The 25,467-nt window shown below is 34.3% G+C and overlaps 1 protein-coding gene and 1 long non-coding RNA gene across 2 annotated transcripts in view; both read right to left on the bottom strand.

Annotated features, from left to right (window-relative positions):
- The window catches only part of LOC129928701 (uncharacterized), a 62,307-nt gene that overhangs the window by 364 nt on the left and 36,476 nt on the right, over nucleotides 1–25,467 (bottom strand). The window contains exon 3 of the mRNA XM_056044153.1: nucleotides 1,242–1,339. Coding sequence (XP_055900128.1) covers nucleotides 1,242–1,339 — 98 coding nt within the window. The remainder of the gene's footprint in view (nucleotides 1–1,241; nucleotides 1,340–25,467) is intronic.
- On the bottom strand, nucleotides 16,624–24,555 carry LOC129928702 (uncharacterized). Its single transcript, XR_008780180.1, has 2 exons — nucleotides 22,394–24,555; nucleotides 16,624–17,115 (listed from the first exon to the last, which is right to left on the bottom strand). It is a non-coding gene; the product is annotated as an uncharacterized LOC129928702 (long non-coding RNA).

The following is a 25,467-nucleotide window of genomic DNA, read 5'->3' as shown; positions in this document are numbered from 1 at the left end:
GGCTAAAAATGTTCAGGTTTATTGGAATAAAGTCTTATTTCTAAACTAGTTTTTCTGGATTAAAACTTTTAATAGTTGGCATCATTTTCATAATCATCAACCATTCATTATCAGGTCTGATAAGTCTCGGACAATTAAAGGTTCTTTGTGTAAGTGTGTTTGGGCTCCATTTAATGTTTGTTATATACCTACGAGCCACACACGTGTAATATTGGTTACAATTCTAATAAGAGATTTTTTTTTTTTTTTACAAAATCACACAGGAGCATAAAACTAAATTTGTATTTAACCTTAGTTAGGTAATGCTAGAATATGCACAAAGACTTAGCACAGTTTAAGTCACTGATTAACACATAAGACTCGATGGACACAGGAAATGTGTAAGACGTAATAGCTTGACATTTTAGGTAACGTCTGTAATTTATAAGATACGAATATTGTAGCTTGAATTAAAATAATGTATGCCTATACAATTATTTGAAAACTTTTTTTTATCAGGAGTTATAACCTTAAGTTCAATGAATAAATTATGTTTAAATCGATCTCATTGACAACTAGTTTATTAAAAGCGGGATTCCTGTAATAAAACTTAGTAGATTTTTTCTTTCAATGAAATCCCCCTGATGAAGTTAAAACAATGGACCGATATAGAAAATATAAAATAAGAACTATAGCTCTCCCTATCAAATTATTTCACCTTTCTATTTTCGGACCCAATGTTCCATATTATGTAAATGATCCACTGATATTAAAGTATTACAATGGCCATTTAAGGGAAGGGAAGCGCTCACAAGGTGGACAAAGAAAACACTTCAGAGACACCCTCAAAGCTTCTCTGAAAGTCTTAAGCATTGACCCAGCCACCTGGGAGATGGAAGCACATAACAGAGCATCATGGCTTCGCGCTGTGAAAACTCACGGCACAAATAGCAGAGGACAAGAGAACAGAGCTGGCAGGAGAAAAGCGTCAGAGAAAAAAAAAAAAGGAAAGCCAATGACACTAGCTCCAGCTGAAATAACCTGCCCAGTGTACAGCCGAACATTCCGCCTCACATAGGTCTCACCAGCCACATGAGGAGGAACAAAACCCCAGTGCAAAGCCCTCAGCCCCCTGGATGACAGAAGTGACATCATCGAACCACGATGGACGAACTAGATCTTACATTCTCTATGGTACAGAACGGGTAAGTCGATGAAAGTCAATCAAGTAGCCTGTGTATTTCAAGCCGTGTTCTCCTCACCTGTGATATGCCATAGGGACAAATGTTCCAGGGATCTGAGCCGCTTTCTCTTTTTTCAATGTGTCGACTGAGAATATCTTCCAGCGTGGCCGGGGACTCTGTAATGTAATGACATTTTCATTAAAACAATTTTGTCTTTATTTTAACCGAATTCTAAGAAACACGAAGTCTCATCACTTCAAAACAGAAAGTCTCATAAAGCTCAAGATGTTTGTCTAGTTCATAAGAAAAATGTCTTCATCTTGAAAAATGTGTGTATATAGATGTAACTTTGTTTACGTAGAGGTAACTTTGTTTACATAGAGGTGACTTTGTTTACATAGACGTGACTTTGTTTACATTGACGTGACTTTGTTTACATAGACGTGACTTTGTTTACATAGACGTGACTTTGTTTACATAGAGGTGACTTTGTTTACATAGACGTGACTTTGTTTACATAGACGTGACTTTGTTTACATAGAGGTGACTTTGTTTACATAGACGTGACTTTGTTTACATAGACGTGACTTTGTTTACATAGACGTGACTTTGTTTACATAGACGTGACTTTGTTTACATAGAGGTGACTTTGTTTACATAGACGTGACTTTGTTTACATAGACGTGACTTTGTTTACATAGAGGTGACTTTGTTTACATAGACGTGACTTTGTTTACATAGACGTGACTTTGTTTACATAGACGTGATTTTGTTTACATAGACGTGACTTTGTTTACATTGACCGTGACTTTGTTTACATAGACGTGATTTTGTTTACAAAGACAAGATTTTCTTAACATAGATGTGAATTTGGTTTACATAGATGCGACTTTGTTTACACAAGCTGGTCTTTAATTACATTTACTATGAAATTGTATTACGGAAACCATGTGATTAGGTAAAAGTACTCAAAGAACTGTGATAATATTTTTTGAAAGTCTTGAACTCGGGAGTCACATAACATAAAACACTCAACAAATAAACTAAAACTTCTCTAGGTCACTATAAGGCATACATGCAAATATGACTGTGTGAAACGGGATGGACCAGAGTGAGTGTTGACCATCAATAATGAACGAGTCGGCCCTGGACAGACTAAAAGGTCAAACACATTTTAACTTCTGCCCCCTATTTACCCCAGTCCGTTGTGGACTCAACTACGACTTCAAAGTCCACCTCTAGATGGCCATGGCCAACGTTTTTTATGTCTTGACTTTATATTCAGTAGCAAGTTTGTGTTACGAGTTCCATGTGGTGACAAAAGGGTTAGGTATTTAAAACACATTCTGTGGAAGTACAATGAATGTCAAATAACACATTTTATGCTCTGCCAAAGTCGAAGTCCCTTAGGAAATATCTTAAAGATGGATTCCTGCGAGTAAAATGTGTAGACTAATCGATGTCTTTCCATCCAACGACAGCAACAAATGACACCCCATAACAATTATAACTATTCCAAACTTAAACAATGTTATGGACACTTTAAAGTATACTTCCAAAATACAGATGTGTAAAAACAACACAAAACCCCCCCACAGATTTACTGTTAAGAGGGACAGTTTTTAATGTACACTAGAAGTGTAAGCTTTCATTAAATTACTATTTTAAACACTTAAAAAAATATTTTCCACATAGTAAGGAAAGTTTCTTTGAAATGGTGCCAACTTTTCAACCCTCGATGGTGAGATTAAATAATTCTTCCAGTTCAAAGCTGTCTTCATAGGTATTCAACAGCGCATCAATTAAATGTGTTCTTATGTTGTTTGTATGTCACTCTTTTATAATACTTCAAAGTTTCACTCTAGAAGGAACTTTTTTACTCTTGCATTGGACAGCTTCTAGCTATACTCTGCTGGAGGGAACTTATAGAGACCTCTGGAACTTAAATGTGAGAACCATAAAAGAACAAATTAAAAAAAAATGTGCAAACGATACAAGACTTTAACTTATAATCAATCACCCCTTCTCAAGGATTTCCTCACGGTCACAAAGTCAAGCGCGCTACCTCTCGAACCAGGACGATTGGTAAAAGCATGTTAGTGCTTGGCTGTGTTTCCAGTAAAACCTTCGCCCAGATAATTAATCTCAAAATCATTTTACTTTCAGGAAGAAAAAAGCGAGACAAATCTTAATGGGTAGCTCCACACAGAGTTGTAGTTATTAAAATGCCATTTGTCCTAGCGCCTAGTTTAGGGTTTTTCTCGCTCAGTTCACACTTAACAGCCACCAAGAATATAACAGGCCGACTCTTTCTTTCACTAAGAATGATTACCGACCAATTAGAAAAGCAGCAATTCAGCAATTCGGATTAAAAGCCTAATGTTGATATAGCTGTAATTGTTGCTGTTTAATGTCGAAAAGGTTTCAAAGGCGTCGTTCTATTTACTAGTACAATTTATTTTGATTGTCAAAGGCGTCAGTTTAAAAAAAAAAAAAAAACCAACAGAGGAAAATAAATAACGCTGACATCTTTTTGCAAAGCTTATATAAACTGGGAAGAAGCTGAAATTTTGTACAACTATTTCTTTTATCTGACAAAACAAGAATCAATGAAAAACAAAACACAAAAAAAACAAGGTTACAAAAGACAGTTTGTGTGGAAACACAAACTCAAAATCGGCCCCCGAAGTGGTCCACCCAGGCAGGCTTTAATATTGTCAGAAAGAACATCCGAATGAAATTATATTAAAGACAAATGAAAGATAAGAATGGAGAAAGAAGGTTAACAGATTTTGTGTAGTGCCCCAACGGTCCAGCAGATCAAAGGATAGGTGAAAGTGAATGCAAAGTTAGATGTGAACCTGGCCTAACTAGTTCCCCTTTCAGACCTTGTGATCTATAGGGCAGATGATGTAAAGTTCATCTGTTTTTGTGGCTTACGGTTAACGAAGGTGTCATGTAGCCATCACAACGACCAACCGCCTTTACTTTTCCCCAACTAATGTCAGGTACCCTTTAGAGCTGAGTGGACGCCCAAAGATTCCAAAGTTAAAATCCCATTCTTCACCAGGATTCGAGCCCGGGACCCCGGTTCGGAAGCCAAGCGCTTTACCGCTCAGCCACCGCACCTCCCCTGGCATAACTGATGTCTTATAATTGATCTAATTGGTGTGAAAAATGTTCAATCTCTTATTCGAATCCTCAAAAAAAAAAAAAAAAAAAGATATGCGGTAGGCTATCAAATCAAAATTCATGAAAATGAAATTTACAAGATTACTATTTGTTTTAAATTAGGTCTAACTTATAATGCATGCTAATTAGCTTTTTCTCTTTTTTAAAAATTAGATTTTTCGCTTTCAGAAAAAAAAAGTACCCGTTGCATCAGAACTTTGAATGGTCTAAAATAGTGTGATGTCGGATTTTCAATATCTTTGCTAGCTTACGAGATCTAAACGGGACGGACGGACAGACGGACAGACGGACAGACGGACAGACGGACAGACGGACAGACATTTCACACAAAACTAATAGCGTCTTTTCCTCTTTCGGGGGCCGCTAACAACAATTATTTAATTAACTTTTAATAATTAATTATTATTGTGTTTGGCATCGGACAAGAGAAAGAAATTGTGCTTGACTAATTTTTGTGTTATAAGTTGAATTTGTCCCTTTTATACTTTGTACAGAGAAATAATTCGCCGCTTTAAAGTTTGAAAACGATAATAGATAACTCTCAAGCCATTTATTTTCTCTGGCACAGTGGTTAGTGTGTCTAGCCTTCAGGAAGCTTGAGGCCTCGAGCTTGAACTAATGTCTTTCAACATTTTTTTAAAAATGCTTTTAAAAAGCGATCACGGTAACATTCACTAGATACCCGCTTATTAGATCAAAAAGACAATCATTATATGAAATCAGATAGGCCAGGTTCAGATCCAACTTCACATTCACTTTCACCTATACCTTGGTCTGCTGGACCGTTGGGTCACCATACAAGATCTGTCAACATTGACCCTATACAAAACAATTAGATCAATAAGACAATCATTATATGATATCAGATAGGCCAGGATCAGATCCAACTTTACATTCACTTTCACCTATCCCTTGGTCTGCTGGACCGTTGGGTCACCACACAAGATCTGTCAACCTTCTCTCTCCATTCTTCTCTGTAATTTGCCTTTGATAAAATTTCATTCTGATATTCTTTCTGAAAATATTGAAACCTGCCCTATAACCTGCCTGGGTGGACCACTTCGGGGTCCGATTTGAGTATATGTTTCCACACAAACTGTCTTTGTAACCTTGTTATATTTTTCTTGTTTTTGTTATATAGTGATAATGACAAACCGATGGAGGGAGTCAATAAGTTACTCAACAAGTGTGTGTGGGGCTCTCTCTCCTCCTTGTTGTCCCTCAGTTGGGATAATACAAGTTTTAATGTCTGAAAATTTACAATTAAAATGAAAAGATGGTCCAAAGTTAGAGTGGTCACGTAATTTAGAAGAACAGTTCGATTTGTGTTAACAGTGTGTCTCGTTACATTGTCTTTGATTGCAACCCGAAAAAAAACAACGTTGGACTGATTTAGTTGGCAGCGAGAGTGAAACATTGTTTAGATCAACTTAGTTAGCAGGGACTTTTTGTTTTTTAATAAATTGAAGTGTTGCCAAACTAGGACATTTTCATCGCTAATTCTGCGGATAACTGATTACTTCTGGTTTCAAACTTAACAAAGATAAAGCCGAAATGTAAAGAGTACATAACAGTTATTAAAAATGTACCATTTTTATGTATAAAACAATTTTTTTTAAAGTACTCGGAATATGACCCCCCCCAAAAAAAAATTGCTTGGAAAGCTTCAGGAATCCATAACAAAAAATGATTTTAACTCGAACTCCAGTTTATCCCCGGGTTTTATCTGTGTTTTTTTCATTACCAAATGTCGCCATTAGAGTCATGGTCTGTGTTAAGGTTTGTTTTCACTGATAGGGATTGGAACGCTTCTGCGGACAGTGAGTTTAACTTTAATGTTTGGTAACAGTGTAAACCTGTACGAAACACAAATAAACTTTGGAGACACAAATCTCCCCACATCATCCACGAACTAGTCAAAACAAAGGTTGTTTGTCCATGTTGATGATAAAATATGTTGACATTCCCCGTTCGTAAACTTGCCGTTTCCAATTAGGCTTCAGGCTCAGTGGTCAAACAAGCTTAGTTCAATAGTCAGGGGGGGGGGAGTGTCACAAACGTGTCTTTTTGAAGTGCCCTTATTTACAAGAGGAAGGGTCATCACGTCATTTTTGTACTGCACACAACGGAAACATAAGTCTACTCTCTAAACGAACAGTCTACTCTCTAAAAGAACAGTCTACTCTCTAAACGAACGGTCTACTCTCTAAACGAACAGTCTACTCTCTAAGCGAACAGTCTACTCTCTAAACGAACAGTCTACTCTCTAAGCGAACGGTCTACTCTCTAAACGAACAGTCTACTCTCTAAGCGAACGGTCTACTCTCTAAACGAACAGTCTACTCTCTAAACGAACAGTCTACTCTCTAAACGAACAGTCTACTCTCTAAACGATCAGTCTACTCTTTACACTATCTGGATAATAACCTGAAGCTCACACTGTGGACTAAGTTGACACTTCTCTGTAACAATAACACTTTGGGCACATCAAATAAACAATTTGTTTTGAAAATTAAACTTACAAGTGTACGAGAAGAAGGGACACAACTGTTTCACTGGGACATTGACTTTTTTTTAAAGTTTACGCTACGTAGAAAAAAAAGTTTTATTTTAAAAAAATATGCTCGTCAGTTATTAATTGTTCACTAAAAGGAACTGCTCTACCAATCTGCATGACAGTAAATAAACATGTACTAAACTCTGGTATGACATACGCTTACGATACAAAGAAGTAATTTTGTTTTGGCAAGCTGCCGGAGCTAGGACAGAAGTAATGGACACATCAATGAGATGAATTAAAGCAATTACTTAGCACGCGGTTTACAAGGATCAACTGTGGTGTATTCGTATAATGGGTTTACAAGGATCAAATGTGGTGTATTGGTATAATGGGTTTACCAGAAATATAACAAACATTGTTTGAATAATGCGTATAACACATAGACAATGACAGGAGCATATAGCGCAACCTTAAAAAAAAAGCCTCTACGATCAATGACCCCGCTTCACATATTATTCTATTCCAGCTTGATCGATCATTCCAATTATTAAAAACTATTGTTAAACATGATATTATCATTAAACATGAAATTTTCAACCACATCAAATAAACATTGACCATCAAAATTTCATTATGCAGTAATTGTTAAACATCAAACTGACATTGTATATTGAATTGTCATTAATCATCAAATTGTGTAACAGCGAATTCCTGAAATAGCTAATTTTAAAGACGAACAATAAAAAAAAATGTGGATGTAGTCATTGTAGTGTTAATACACTATTTGAGAACCGTTTGTGTTTTAACTTTTTGATGAAATCCTGAATCTGTAGGTCTCTTACCAGAGAGGCATCAATGCAATGTTGAACAGAATTCTCACGTTGCATTGAGCATGCGCCATTTGAATACATTGAAGAAACAAATGAAATATTTATCATTATAATTATTAAAATTTCATTTTTTTTAAAATTCAGTGCACTGAAAAAGAAACTAATTTTATAATTAATGATGTTCAATCTTTTTTTTTTCCCTCATATATACAAAGACACAATTTAATTGGTGGATTTTGTTTCTTTTGAAAGTGATATCGAACATTGACGTCACTCGCTTCGACTCATCTTCTCAAACGTTACTTGAAAATCCCTTAAGAGATTTCAGAATAATTTAATGTCCTCTTATGTGCCTTTCTGTGTGAGCGATGTCATGCCAACACTGTTAAACAAATACAAAATCACCCAGTCAACACTATGTTGTGGATATTAGGATATAGATAGATACATTTAAACAAATAAATGCGTTGAAAATCTCTGCTTACTAAAGGGCAAAACAGAAGAAAAGATTTTAACTAGTAAATGATTAGGGTTCATTTTTAGACAACAAACACTGTATGTCAAATATCTGTTAAGGGATTTTATTTTCAGAAAATAACGTACAAGAATTCTTGGCATTACAATAAATCTGAATGTATCTATCTATCTATCTATCTATCTATCTATCTATCTATCTATCTATCTATCTATCTATCTATCTATCTATCTATCTATCTATCTATCTGTCTGTCTGTCTGTCTGTCTGTCTGTCTGTCTATTTATCTATCTATCTATCTATCTATCTATCTATCTATCTATCTATCTATCTATCTATCTATCTATCTATTTCCTATTTTTTATTATTCAATTATCTAGGTCAGTATCTGTGTCAAGACTGAACTCACTAGTTACAATGCCGTGACCAGAAGACGCACTTTAAATAGAAAGTCAGTTGTAAGGTCATACAAACGTCGTCCATTTATTCCACGAAGCGTGAGGTGATTAAAAACTGGCCAATCAAAAAACTGATGCTGACTGTGAGTTTCTTATCAACTGAATGGAAGAAAAGATCTAAAAAATAGGTCATCCCGGGTCCAAAGATGTGATAATAATTGGTTGAAGATAAAATAATGTGTGTAAACTGTCGTTCACGATCTTTTGTTGTATGAATTACAAACAGATTTCCCTCAAGTCGACATGCTTGGTCTAAAATAGAATTGGTGTTCGGTCCTAATAGAGAACTTCAAAACATTCGCAACACATTTGTGCGTCAAAGAAGAAAATGTGCATTATGTCAATCTTCACAAGCAAGCTATACAGACACATGAAATGCGTTGGACGTAATTATCTTCTTTTTTTAAAAAGTAACGTCTGTAATATATAAGATAAGATAATCTTTTTGTAAAAAAAGGAAAAAAAATCATAACCTGGATATCACAGAAAAGGAACTGTAAAACTGTTAATAATAAATATGCAAGCATTCTTTTCATAAAAGTATGACACTTTGTAAATCAAAGAGTTCATAAAAGGTAATTCTTTAGGAATAGGTCATTTCTTAAGACGCTCCCGGGCTTATTTTTTATAAGGTCTAAAATTTAATACATGATGTGCCTTCGGTGTACTCAGGGGGGCTATGTTAGTCCCCAAAAGTCAGAAATAATTTTTTTTTTGTTTGTTTGTTGGGTCTGTACGATTGAAAAGTCGTTATTATTTTTGTGTCATATGTCTGACGGTCGGTCACATCTACAGAAAACAACAACAACAACTAGAATAGCTTGAAATTTGATTTCGTCTTTTGGCAAAGAAAATTTAAAAAATACAAATAATAAATTAAAAAAGAATAAATAAATACATAAAAACTTAGGCCCCTAATAAAATAATTGTAATATAAGCAAGAAATGTCATTATCGGTATTAGGTTGTTTTTTTTTTGTCTTGAAGTGAAAAATTACGATAAATAATTCTTTTAAATCACACTTCTGTTTTGTATTGTAGTTTGTTTTCTTGCCAAAAGGTCAACAAGTCTTATTATTGATAATCGGTGGTTCTGTTTATTTTTGAAATTTTATTATTTAGCCAATCAAAACACGTTATGACTTGAGTATTCTTTGCTATAGACAAACCTTGTGAGTGTCGACTCTGAGTTTATGTTAAACTCTCTATGCTATAGAAAAACCCTGTGAGTGTCGACTCTGAGTTTATGTTAAACTCTCTATGCTATAGAAAAACCCTGTGAGTGTCGACTCTGAGTTTATGTTAAACTCTCTATGCTATAGAAAAACCCTGTGAGTGTCGACTCTGAGTTTATGTTAAACTCTCTTTGCTATTTTGTTTTCTTCTTTCAAAACGTAAAGAGAAAAAAAAGATTCTTTTGTCGTAAGCTCCTTGACTAAATTTGTTTTTAGTTATTTATACAATTGTATTCCCTTAAACTTGAACTAAACGAAACGTGTTTCCACTGGCCCTAAAACATCGACTTTAGCCACGCCGACACAACAGCCACTTCAAACAGATAATTAAACAACATTGCAAATACAACAGCCACTTCAAACAGATAATTAAACAACATTGCAAATACAACAGCCACTTCAAACAGATAATTAAACAACATTGCAAATACAACAGCCACTTCAAACAGATAATTAAACAACATTGCAAATACAACAGCCACTTCAAACAGATAATTAAACAACATTGCAAATACAACAGCCACTTCAAACAGATAATTAAACAACATTGCAAATACAACAGCCACTTCAAACAGATAATTAAACAACATTGCAAATACAACAGCCACTTCAAACAGATAAATAAACAACATTGCAAATACAACAGCCACTTCAAACAGATAAATAAACAACATTGCAAATACAACAGCCACTTCAAACAGATAATTAAACAACATTGCAAATACAACAGCCACTTCAAACAGATAATTAAACAACATTGCAAATACAACAGCCACTTCAAACAGATAATTAAACAACATTGCAAATACAACAGCCACTTCAAACAGATAATTAAACAACATTGCAAATACAACAGCCACTTCAAACAGATAATTAAACAACATTGCAAATACAACAGCCACTTCAAACAGATAAATAAACAACATTGCAAATACAACAGCCACTTCAAACAGATAATTAAACAACATTGCAAATACAACAGCCACTTCAAACAGATAATTAAACAACATTGCAAATACAACAGCCACTTCAAACAGATAATTAAACAACATTGCAAATACAACAGCCACTTCAAACAGATAATTAAACAACATTGCAAATACAACAGCCACTTCAAACAGATAATTAAACAACATTGCAAATACAACAGCCACTTCAAACAGATAATTAAACAACATTGCAAATACAACAGCCACTTCAAACAGATAATTAAACAACATTGCAAATACAACAGCCACTTCAAACAGATAATTAAACAACATTGCAAATACAACAGCCACTTCAAACAGATAATTAAACAACATTGCAAATACAACAGCCACTTCAAACAGATAATTAAACAACATTGCAAATACAACAGCCACTTCAAACAGATAATTAAACAACATTGCAAATACAACAGCCACTTCAAACAGATAATTAAACAACATTGCAAATACAACAGCCACTTCAAACAGATAATTAAACAACATTGCAAATACAACAGCCACTTCAAACAGATAAATAAACAACATTGCAAATACAACAGCCACTTCAAACAGATAAATAAACAACATTGCAAATACAACAGCCACTTCAAACAGATAATTAAACAACATTGCAAATACAACAGCCACTTCAAACAGATAATTAAACAACATTGCAAATACAACAGCCACTTCAAACAGATAATTAAACAACATTGCAAATACAACAGCCACTTCAAACAGATAATTAAACAACATTGCAAATACAACAGCCACTTCAAACAGATAATTAAACAACATTGCAAATACAACAGCCACTTCAAACAGATAAATAAACAACATTGCAAATACAACAGCCACTTCAAACAGATAAATAAACAACATTGCAAATACAACAGCCACTTCAAACAGATAATTAAACAACATTGCAAATACAACAGCCACTTCAAACAGATAATTAAACAACATTGCAAATACAACAGCCACTTCAAACAGATAATTAAACAACATTGCAAATACAACAGCCACTTCAAACAGATAATTAAACAACATTGCAAATACAACAGCCACTTCAAACAGATAATTAAACAACATTGCAAATACAATAGCCACTTCAAACAGATAATTAAACAACATTGCAAATACAACAGCCACTTCAAACAGATAATTAAACAACATTGCAAATACAACAGCCACTTCAAACAGATAATTAAACAACATTGCAAATACAACAGCCACTTCAAACAGATAATTAAACAACATTGCAAATACAACAGCCACTTCAAACAGATAAATAAACAACATTGCAAATACAACAGCCACTTCAAACAGATAAATAAACAACATTGCAAATACAACAGCCACTTCAAACAGATAATTAAACAACATTGCAAATACAACAGCCACTTCAAACAGATAATTAAACAACATTGCAAATACAACAGCCACTTCAAACAGATAATTAAACAACATTGCAAATACAACAGCCACTTCAAACAGATAATTAAACAACATTGCAAATACAACAGCCACTTCAAACAGATAATTAAACAACATTGCAAATACAACAGCCACTTCAAACAGATAATTAAACAACATTGCAAATACAACAGCCACTTCAAACAGATAATTAAACAACATTGCAAATACAACAGCCACTTCAAACAGATAATTAAACAACATTGCAAATACAACAGCCACTTCAAACAGATAATTAAACAACATTGCAAATACAACAGCCACTTCAAACAGATAATTAAACAACATTGCAAATACAACAGCCACTTCAAACAGATAATTAAACAACATTGCAAATACAACAGCCGCTATGGCTCCGACTGCAAATACAACTGGAATATGAAACTTTGTTTTTCAGATGTTTAAAAATGATTTGTTCTTATTTCTGTTCACTTCTACAATATAATCAATGGTGGTCTAGTAAAGTTCCGCTTTCATACCTTGCGATATATAGGGCAGATGATATTAAGGTCATCTGTTTCTTTTGCCAACGGTTAATGAGCAGGGTATCATGTGGCCAACACAACCACCAACCGCCTTTACTTTGCCCAACTAAATTCAGGCACCAATCAGAGTTGGGTGAACTCAGGGGTGCCCTGAAAATCCCTAAATTTAAAATCCCAGTCGTCACCGAGAGTCGACCCCAGGACCCCAGGTTTGGAAGCCAAGCGCTTAACCACTCATCCAACGTGCTCCTAATTGTGGTAAGAAGATAGTTATTAAACTAAATTTCTAACTTGAGGAACCCATGTCTCTCTGCTGACTCATTTGTTGTTTAAATCTCGCTGAAAATGACAAACTCTATCCCCTATGCGCAACCAACTGTAATTTTAAGCAGCATTGATTTTTTTTAAGCAATACAAATAATGTTCGGCTAATTACATTTTATGAGCTTTTGTTTTCTCGACTGATATTATCTTTGTACAGTGATCGACATGTTTATACAATACATTTCAAGTTATCTCCACTGATTTTTTTTTAAATATCTCATCTGATATTATCTTTGTAATAATTTATTGATAGTGTTAGCTTTAAGATGTAATCTACATTTATATTATTGCTGTAATATTATTGCCACTGATAATATCTTAATAAAGGTGTTTGTTGAAATGAAAATGTAATAATATTATATAAGATACTCTTAGCTTGTAATTTAAAACAAGTTTTAAACTCAAATTTCCAACATTTCTTTAAAAAGAAAAATCATTAAACACATGAAATGCTGAGCACTTACTATGTCATTTGACATTTAAATGTCAGCACAACATGAAGTCTATATTACATATTGCTAATATTTTCCCTACATCTTACTGACCTAGACGTGTACTGCCTCAAGCAAAACTATGTTCTTAGTGATTGGGATGCTGCCATGTTGTAACAACTTCTTCATTCTCCCACTTGAGTTTGATGCTAATTCGTGATTTGATTAGGTTCTTAAATGGAGGTTAGGTGGCAGAAGCTTAGTCAGAGAAACGTGCGCCCGGGACAAGGTACATAATTGCCGCCCTCCAATTTCCATGAACATCACATAAAAATATATTTGATGTGAAGCATGCACAAAACAAACTCATTAATTACATACTTTTATTGTGATAGAGTCATGATTGGGTGTATGTAGACCTACACATATATTGAATGTTATTAAAATATATAAAAATTTTTTTGAGGGGGGGGGGGGGGGCGAGGGGTATTCAGATTTACGAAAATTCTAGAAGGGTGCGCATAAATAAAAACTTTGTGAAACACTGAATCTACCCAATTAAGTTCAGGATCACAGGAACCGTTACACTAATGGCGAATCCTGCACGGTTAGCTGGGTACAACATATGAAAATGGCGGGGGTTCCCGGTGTGCTCGGCCTTCAGCCATGCGCCCGGAGTGCCGGATATATCGGAAATAGTAATGTTTTACTTAGACATTGACTTGGAGCTCTTGTTCAAGCAGGTAGGAGCTTACTTCGAGCGGTTTAGCGGCTTACGGTCTCGCCGCTGCCTAGAGGACGATGAAACAGTAGACCACATTTTTTATGAATGACACGTTTTGCACAAAGTACGAAGGGGACATCCAGATGAGAGATAGAGAGAACTGGTCCATGTTTGACAACGAGGCTGTCCTTGTACGGGGACAAAGTGACCCTACTACTTGTTGCCCGATTTCTTTCTCGTGCTCAAAGGACGTTAGGTCAGCATGTTCGTTACTAAATGGGTTCACTGATACGACCATCTAACTAAACAGGCTCAGGAACACAGGCTCAGGAACACAGGCTCAGGAACACAGGCTCAGGAACACAGGCTCAGGAACACAGGCTCAGGAACACAGGCTCAGGAACACACAGGCTCAGGAACACACAGGCTCAGGAACACTGGCTGTGTAACAAGGATCCAAATCTAGGAACAATAAGTTTCGAAACGAAACAACATTGAAGAGATTTTCATCTTCCATGAGTCGCGGTGGCTGAGTAATAAAGCGCTTGGCTTCCGAAGCGGGTTCGAATCTTAGTGAAGACTGTGATTTTTAATCTCGTGATCATTGGGCGCCTCTGAGTTTAAAGGTACCTGACATTAGTTGGGGAAAAGTAAAGGCGTTTGGTCGTTGTGCTGGTCACATGACACCCTCGTTGACCGAGGGCCACAGAAACAGATGACCTTTACGACATCTGCCCACTAGATCGCAAGGTCTGAAAGGGGAAACTTTTCTCATCTTCCCCTTTATAGTATTTTACTAGTATTTGCAATACTCTATGCTTTCGTGTAGTTTCAATATCCTCTAGGTAGTTTGAACCGTTTTAGTAAAATTAATCAAGTTCAAAAATAGTGACGTCACATCGCTTGTTAGGGAGTTTATATCAACATTTGGCCATGCACTTATCGTCTTAACATGTGACCAATAAATTAAACAACAACAAAACAACTCAGTTTCTGAAGTAGCAAGAGCAAGGGCTGACGGGTAAACATCGTAAACAAGCAAGTGCATTATCGTTGTGTTTACCCCGTGGGCAGCCATCTACATAACAATCGAGAAGCACCTTTCATTATTTATGTTTTTAATAGCTTTCAAATCATCGTCAGGGGAGACAAACTAGAACATAGTATTAATAGCGATTAATTTAACTATATAATAACAATTAAAAGATAGGCCTACAACATGAATTTTTAATATTAATCCATTGTAGTATTTTTTTTTAATTCCACATTATGATTGAGAGGGGAAAGGAGGAAGGGGCTTAAGACCTGATATAGGAGCAGGTAATCCGATAATGACAGTGTATTAGAATCTATGATTTCATATTTTTTTCTGTTCTTGTGGTTGCACACAGGGCCAATAGTGCCATACCGAAGTTTAACATGATAAATTTAAAATGAGCATTTTGTAATCCCAACACCGTGCGCTAAGGTGAAGGTTGTCAATTTTTGCTGGGTTTTGTTTTCCTCCCTGAAACTAATCGCTGAGTGCGTGGCACTGCTAATAACATGCACTTAAAGGGTGATTTTTTATATAAATTATTTTTAATAATTAAAAGGGGCTGATTTAAAATAGTTATATTAGAGAGAGGTGGAGGATAACAGAAAGAGAGAGAATGAATAGAGAAAAAAATATATAAAAAGAGAGAGAAAGAGAATGAGGATAAAGAAAAAAAAGAGAAAAGGAGAAGAGAAAGAGTAGAAAAGAGAGAGAGACAGAGATAGAAAGAGAAAAAAGATTTAAAGACAGATGAAAGAGAAAGAGAGTAGAAAGAGGTACAGAGATTGAGAGAGTAGAAGAGGTAGAAAGAGGCACAGAGATAGATAGAGAGAATAGAAACAGGTACAGAGATAGAGAAAGAGTAGAAAAAGGTACAGAGATAGAGAAAGAGTAGAAAAAGGTACAGAGATAGAGAAAGAGTAGAAAAAGGTACAGAGATAGAGAAAGAGTAGAAAAAGGCACAGAGATAGAGAAAGAGTAGAAAAAGGTACAGAGATTGAGAAAGAGTAGAAAAAGGTACAGAGATTGAGTGAGAGTAGAAAAAGGTACAGAGATTGAGTGAGAGTAGAAAAAGGTACAGAGATAGAGAAAGAGTAGAAAAAGGTACAGAGATTGAGAGAGAGTAGAAAAAGGTACAGAGATAGAGAAAGAGTAGAAAAAGGTACAGAGTGTGATGTTGCTAGTTCAGGCTGTCTTGAAGTCAACCAATTACTCTGCAATCGTTTGGGTGTAATTGTTCGGGTGTATTACGTGTAGTTGACCAACAACACAAACAAGAACTGGCACATCGATTGTAACAGGTGAAGAGATGTAGTCAACGATGATGAACAAGTTAATATATATTTATTATGATAAAAGGCCACAGTAGAAGTCTCTGTCACTAAACACGTCGTTACCCTGGAATGTTCTAACGCTAACTGATTTTCCGGTCTCTAACCCAACATATCCCAAACGTCACTAGTCCCGTTCAATATGCGTCTACTATGGTGCGTCGCTAAATAACTAAAATAACTAACCTATATAAATAAGGTGTCTAACAGATTCCTCCCCCCCTTGAAAAAAAAAATATGTCAATATTTTTCCACTACTGTCAAGTCTTACAAGGGCATTTTCAATTTAAGGGGAAGACCACAAACATAAAATCTTGATCTCTTCATCTTGACATCTTCATCTTGACAGTTCCTCATATTCATGTCAATGTTCATAACAGTTCATAACATTCCAGAATCATCTTCATTGGTATACAGTTCATCATAGAGGAAAATGTGGCATCCTATGGGCACCTCATAAGTCACAATTGTTCTTCACTGACAGTAATCTGATAAAATACAATATTTCAAAAAACAATTACAAACTTTATTTACACATTCAATAAATTTTTTCTTTTCTTACCACCCTTTTATACGCTTTTGTCCATTTTTCTTTTATACTCACCCTTTTCCATAGAACTAACTTTCGTCAATGATATATGAAATGATTCACACAAAAAAAAAAAAAAAATATATATATCCATACTTACTTTTAAATGCTTAACATCAAATTTACTTATCTCCCTTTTCCATAACATATAAATGGTGTCAATATATTAATATATAGTACATAATCAATATAATCATAGTTTATTTACAAAATTGTTTCACTTCAATGTCATTCTAGACAATAGATCAGCTACAATATTCACAGATCCACTAATAGCTTTCACTTCAAATTTATACTCCTGTAGTGCTAAGAACCATCTATAAACACGACTGTTTTTCATGCTCTTTTGCTGTATATACTGAATAGGTTTATGATCAGTTAATAATATGAATTTCCTTCCTATTAAATAGCTCTCTAGCTTAGTAATTACCCATATTACAGCTAAGGCTTCTCTTTCAATGACACTATATTTTTTTTTCTGCCTCTGACAATTTTCTGCTTACATATAATATAGGATGTAAGTTATCATAGTTCTGCATTAAACAACCACCAATAGCATTACCAGATGCATCAGTTGTGACATAAAATATTTTGTCTTTATCAGGTAGTCTTAATATTAGTTCATGACTAAAAACATCTTTAATTCTGTCAATAGCTTTCACACATTCCTCATTACAAACTACTTTTTGAGGTTTTCCTTTTTTAAGTAAGTCATTTAGTGGATTCACTATTTCTGCTAAGTTTTTTATAAACTTTCTGTAATAATTTACTATTCCCAATATACTTTTAATTTGTCTTTTTGTTGTAGGTATTTCAATATTAAGTACTTTCTTTATGTTATCTTCAATAGGGCTAATCATGTTGTTATTTATTTTATGTCCTAAGAAAATTATTTCCTCCAATCCTATTTCTACTTTTTCTGCTTGAATTGTAAGTCCACTTTCTTTTATTATTTTGAATACTTCTTTTACATCTACCAAATGTTCCTCCCAACTATTATTAAAAATACATATGTCATCCAAATAGCAAATAACATTTTCTTTGTTTCCAATTATCATGTTCATCATTCTATTAAATGTGGCAGGTGCATTTACTAATCCAAAACTCATATAATTCCATTGAAAAATACCATATGGTGTTACAAATGCTGTGTAAGGTTTTGCATTTTCTGTTAAAGGTATTTGCCAATAACCTTTAGTTAAATCTAATTTAGTAAAAAATTTTGCTCCATTTAATTTATGTAAAATATCCTCTATATTTGGCATTGGATATGGGTCAAATTCTGTGATGTTGTTAAGTTTCCTATAATCAATACATAACCTTATATCTCCATTCTTCTTTTTGGCTATCACAATTGGTGAAGCATAAGGAGATGTTGATGGCTCAATTATACCTGATTCTAGTAAATTGTCTATTTCTTTCTTTACTTTGTCTTGTAAATGTAGCGGTATTCTATATGGCTTAAGCTTGATAGGTTTTGAGTCTGTTACTTTAATGTCATGTTTAATAATATTAGTTTTTCCTGGTATGCTGGAAAAAATTTCTTTGTATTCCTGTATTATTTTAGTTATATCTTTTGACTTTTCCTTAGTTAGATTATTAAGATTAATCTTTTGCCAAGTTTGATTCTCTTTTGTTTCTATTACAGGTATCTCCTTAATATCATTTTCATTGTGATTTTCATTTGTTATTATCATCAAGCATTCTTCTCTTTCTGAAAATTTATTTTCTATTTCCTCCTGAATGTTTTGTATCAACTCATCTTCTCTATCATGATATAGTTTCAAATTATTTATGTGATATGTTTTAACTTTCCCATTTATTTCAATTTGATAATTGACATCACTAATTTGTTTTATCACCTTAAATGGACCTTTCCATTGTTTACCAATTTTATTTTTCAGGTCATTTATTAATATTAATACGTTGTTTCCTACTTCTAGTGTTTTCAATTGTCTTTTCTTATTTAGATTCTCATGAGCACTTTGTTTGTATTTCTTATTGTTGTTATATGCTTGAGTCCATATTTCTTTCAATTCTGTTGTGATTGTTGTTTCACTGTCATTATTTAATTTATTCTCATTGCCTATTAGATTTTCTTTAAAAACATCTAATTCATCTCTGGGTTTTCTTCCATGTATTATTTCATATGGTGAAAATTGTGTTGCTTCATGGATGTTGTTTCTATGAGCAAATAGTACATAGTTAATGTAATGATCCCACTTGTTCTGATTATTCTGAATTATTTTTGTTAGTGATCTTTTTAATGATCCACCATATCGTTCACATAAACCGTTACTCTCCGGGTGGTAAACCGAAGAGTATATGTGCTGTATATTGTATTGTTTAGTCCATTTCTTAAATTGTTCTGACTTAAACTGAGATCCCTGATCACTCAATATAATTTTAGGTATACCATGTCTTGTAATTACTTTTTGAGTTATGGCATTAATGATATTTTCTGCACTTGTATTTGATAATGGGATTGCCTCTGGATATCTACTAAACATGTCTATTACTGTTAGAATGTATTTGTTATTATTTTCAGTTTGAATTAAAGGACCTATTAAATCAATAGATACTTTCTGAAATGGTGCTGTAGGTTCATCCATTTCTTGAATAGGTGCTTTATTCACTAGGCTTTTGTTAGATCTCTTTTGACATATGTCACATGAGTTTATGTATTTGTTGATTGTTGCTTTCATTTTGGGCCAAAATACTTGTTTTGACAAATTCCTATAACATTTCTTTACTCCCCTATGTGCTGCTAAATTATTATCATGTGTCATGATTAAAACATCTTTCCAATATTTTTGTGGTAAGACAAGTTGTTTTATTTTCTTGTTATCATTACTTGTTTGTCTAAATAATATTTTATTCTCTATACAAAATTTCTCCATTGGATTATTATTGTTTTTATCTAATATTCTTGAATAAATTTTCCCAATAATATTGTCATTCATTTGTTCTAATGCAAATGTGGGTGTTGTTTCTTTTTCACTTTGAGATATTTGTGTTTCCAGACTATTTTGTGTTTCATTTTCTATCTCTCTTTCCTTAACATCTGTATTTTCTATTTGTATTACATTACTGGTTTCTTTTTCTTTATCATTACTTATTACATTTATTGTATTTTCCTGTTTCTCATCTTTTTTATCCATTGATCTTGTTATTATCATACTTGTTATATTTTGTGTTTCTATGTTTTCATGATTTTGTCTTATGTTTTTGTATTTGTTTTGCCAGTCTTCTAATTCTTTTCTTGAACATTCTTTAACTCCTTTTATGTTTCCTACTAACATATCATATCTCATTTCTGGTATTGCAATGCCATCACAATAACCAGTGAAAAATGGGGTTTCAATGTATACCCTTATAGCTTTAAATTCCCTTACAGTGCCATCTGCTAATTCTACTTTCTTAGTAAACCCTTTATACCAATGAGGTTTGACAAATTTAGTTTTTACTGCCAAAGTGTTACAACCTGAATCTCTGATTAATTCCACTGGAATTCTATCTACAAACCCTGGGTACACTGCAAAATTGTTCCTATTTCCTTCCATGAAATATACCCTATCTGTACCTTTATTTTTGTATTCCCTACTGTAACTCCTATTTCTGTAATTTTCCCTGTCATTTCTATCTCTACTCCTATATCTACTGTTATTTTGTTCATTGTATCTATTTCTACTTCCAGACCTACTATTCCCTCTTCTACAGTTAGCTGCTATATGACCTTTTCCTTGACATTTAAAACAGGTTATTTCACTATATTTTCTATTTCCACTATTTGATCTGTTTCTATTTCTACTTCTATCAACATTTTCTTTGGTGTATCCTATTAAATCTACTTTGCTCTTATCTCTATCAGAAAATGGTTTATTTGGATAGGCATTTTTGTATACTCTCATTATCTCTGTTATTTCATCTATAGTTTTGGGGTTTCTTTCTCTAATAAAAGATTGTAATTGAGGATCACATTTATTTACAAAGTTGTCCACTAGAATAAAATTTTTTAATCCCTCATAAGAGTTATTCACTTTTTCTAATTTTACCCACTTATTGAAAAAATCCTTTTCCATATTAATGGTAGTTTGGGGTTCTATTCCTAATGATGGTATATTGTCAAAGTATTTCTTTCTAAAAGTTGCAGCATTATGACCATAGGCATTTAATAACTCTCTTTTTAAAACCTGATAGCTATCATCAATATGATGGTCATGATTTTGGCATATTGTTAGAGCTTGACCATGAACAAAGTCTATCAGTATTTCAGACCATTCTTCTTCAGGCATATTAAATGTAGACATTTTTGCCTCATATCTTTTCAGAAAATCACCAATGTCATCCTTCTGTTCATCAAAACTTTGTATCTTTCTCTTTAGCCATGTCTGCGAATTAGGGTTGTCTCTTTGAGTGGTATAATTATTTGAGTTATTTGTGTTATTTCCTTGTTCAGTTTGAGCTCTGACTTGTGCTGCATCCAATCTCATCTTCTCCATTTTAGCTTCATGTTCTCTAATTTTTTCTCTCTCTTTGTCTTGCCTTTTTTCTTGTCTTTCTATCTCTTGTCTTTGACGTTCTGTTTCTTCCCTCACAACTTGCTGTACATAAGCTGCTAAGTCCTTTCCTTTTAACTCCATGGCCTTTCCATCCTGCATAGCTGTTTCCTTAACCTCCTTAAGGTCCACATATGATGATGTAGCCATTGTGTTTTATATTTTACATATATTTTTACTTAGCCTATATTAGTTATGGCTATACTTTAAACTTATTTTATATTTAAGTTTTTCCACACTTTTATACAAATTTTTAAATGTTATGTCTCTATCTATAGATTTATTAAATGTATAAATCTAGTCTGAGTTATTATGGTTATATTCAAATCTGTATATTAGATCTAGTATCACCCAAATTTAAATCTAGTATATTATAGTATATATAATAATACAATTTAGATCTATAGTTATCAAGAGCACTATGACTTTTAGATCTAGTATGACCAACTATGATCAATTTTAAAATCTGGTATGACTAAAATGTCTAGAGTAAATTCAAGGACTGTCTAGAGTCTAGATCTAGAGTAGATTATGGTTCTATTTCACCATACGAAACAAATATGTGTATACAGTGTCAAATATATCTTCAACAAGATATATATATCTAGAATGTACTACCTTCATTCATCTTCAACTTAATAATATTTCAAAGTAGAGTCTAGATAATTAAATTGTACCAAAGAGATGTACAATAATTTGCAGATCTAAATTTAGCCAGACGATAGTGTTTGACTACATAGCCAGTTTCGGCATTATTCTCATGGCAAAATCATATTTGATTTTAACCGCTCAAACTAAAATTATTTTAGTCTGATTCACAGTAAAAGAATCCTACCCGCACTTTCTATCATTAAGTGAAAAAAAAATACAGATCTAATTAAATTAATAAAAATAAATAATTTAAAATAATATAAACAAATGAAATAATTAAATGAGACTATCACTATGGGTTGGGATGTGACAATATGGCACACAATGATAACGTCACGAAGTAACCAGGCAACAACGGATATGACGTTTGCACAAACAAAACAAATTACAACCCTAAACGTATAATATAGCTTTTCATCTAAATTACGTCTTCTACCCCGACGGGTTTTAAGGCGCACCACCTGATTTTACTCAGGCTAACGTACCAAATTTAGACAAAATCTATTTCTAAGGGCAATCTAAACATATACTAATAAGAAAAATGGCACTTAGCTTTTGATAAGAAAGATCCCTTTGTTCGGACTCCCGAATATGCTAGATCACAACAAATTCCACTGCCTCTCTTCCAGTTCTGACTCTGTTCTCCGGTGCTACCAGTATCCCACGTAATGCCACAGATGTCCTGATATGCCACAGTAAAATGTTCCAGTTTCTTTGACGACTGTTGATGACCGTATGTGTAGTTCCGACGACTTTGTGTACACAGTTACTGACGAATAGGTTAACGGTTCTTCTGGCGATGACTTGACTTGTGTAGACGACTACTGACAAATAACAGTCTCTTGACGGCAACTTGATCTGGACGACTGACGAATAACGAATTTCTTGACGATGACTTGATCTGGGCTGACGAATAACGGTTCTCTAAAATAGTTCACTGCTTCTGCTGCTACTCTGGTAGTACGACGAAGTTTGCTGTTGTACTCTGCTTCACTAGACCAACTGTCCAATGTAGACTAGGTGAAACCAAGGTCACCTCCGACGACGTTCCGTTAGACGATTAACGGTTTTCAACGAAATTAAGTGGATGTAGCTGTTTCCACAACTTCACTGCTAACAAGTCTAGATATGGTCTAGACCGACGAATACTAGATATGTCAATGTTCAGTACTGATAAAGATTACTTCACTAACCTTCCAAAGGTTAAACACAGTGACCGTTATAAACGTGGCAAGCAACCGGTTCAATGAGCAAACTGCTCCACAAGAATCTCTCCAAGGGTAAGACGACAGAGCGATTTCGATTTAGTTAGCTACCAAACTTGTAGTACTCACAATACTTCTGACAGCGGGCAAACTGTCCTTCTCGAAACTGACGAGGTAAAACTTGATACTCAATGTGGCTCCTATGACGAAGAAAAAATATGTCCAACAGGTTCACTAACGATCTCTCACCCGTTATGAATGAACGGTTTCTCTGGTTGTAGGTCGATTCAGCATATGAAGATCAGGCGTTGCGATGATTACGGTCCTGACGAAGGTCACCCTGAGTTAACGGCTCGTTGAACGTGCGATCAAACAGGCGACGACTGCTTGTAGATCCAGAACAAAGTCACTCTGCGATGCTGCTGTGTTCAGCCGTACTCCGATGAAATCTTATATCTTCGAGTGCACGACCCTCACCTGAGTAAACGTTCTGCTTCGAGGTCCGGTACGATGTTCGGCTTCATCAGGGGTCCGGCTTCGAGGTTCGGGGTCGCCACTGTGATGTTGCTAGTTCAGGCTGTCTTGAAGTCAACCAATTACTCTGCAATCGTTTGGGTGTAATTGTTCGGGTGTATTACGTGTAGTTGACCAACAACACAAACAAGAACTGGCACATCGATTGTAACAGGTGAAGAGATGTAGTCAACGATGATGAACAAGTTAATATATATTTATTATGATAAAAGGCCACAGTAGAAGTCTCTGTCACTAAACACGTCGTTACCCTGGAATGTTCTAACGCTAACTGATTTTCCGGTCTCTAACCCAACATATCCCAAACGTCACTAGTCCCGTTCAATATGCGTCTACTATGGTGCGTCGCTAAATAACTAAAATAACTAACCTATATAAATAAGGTGTCTAACAAGAGATAGAGAAAGAGTAGAAAAAGGTACAGAGATTGAGTGAGAGTAGAAAAAGGTACAGAGATAGAGAAAGAGTAGAAAAAGGTACAGAGATAGAGAAAGAGTAGAAAAAGGTACAGAGATTGAGAGAGAGTAGAAAAAGGTACAGAGATTGAGTGAGAGTGGAAAAAGGTACAGAGATAGAGAAAGAGTAGAAAAAGGTACAGAGATTGAGTGAGAGTAGAAAAAGGTACAGAGATAGAGAAAGAGTAGAAAAAGGTACAGAGATAGAGAAAGAGTAGAAAAAGGTACAGAGATTGAGAGAGAGTAGAAAAAGGTACAGAGATTGAGAGAGAGTAGAAAAAGGTACAGAGATTGAGTGAGAGTAGAAAAAGGTACAGAGATAGAGAAAGAGTAGAAAAAGGTACAGAGATAGAGAAAGAGTAGAAAAAGGTACAGAGATTGAGAGAGAGTAGAAAAAGGTACAGAGATTGAGTGAGAGTGGAAAAAGGTACAGAGATAGAGAAAGAGTAGAAAAAGGTACAGAGATTGAGTGAGAGTAGAAAAAGGTACAGAGATAGAGAAAGAGTAGAAAAAGGTACAGAGATAGAGAAAGAGTAGAAAAAGGTACAGAGATTGAGAGAGAGTAGAAAAAGGTACAGAGATTGAGAGAGAGTAGAAAAAGGTACAGAGATTGAGTGAGAGTAGAAAAAGGTACAGAGATAGAGAAAGAGTAGAAAAATGTACAGAGATTGAGAGAGTAGAAAAAGGTACAGAGATTGAGAGAGAGTGGAAATAGATACAGAGAGAGATTTTTAATGTCTTTCATCTTATCCTACATCTAACTCTAGACTTTGCTTTTATTATGACGTTATTGAGGCCATAGAAAACCTGCACTTAAATAAACACATCGAATTAATCATATTTTTTT

The sequence above is a fragment of the Biomphalaria glabrata genome, chromosome 10, assembly GCF_947242115.1.
Source record: "Biomphalaria glabrata chromosome 10, xgBioGlab47.1, whole genome shotgun sequence".
NCBI classification, from domain to species: Eukaryota; Metazoa; Mollusca; class Gastropoda; family Planorbidae; genus Biomphalaria; species Biomphalaria glabrata.
The sequence above is the reverse complement of the archived record's forward strand: the minus strand, read 5'-3'. Positions and strand labels throughout refer to the sequence as shown.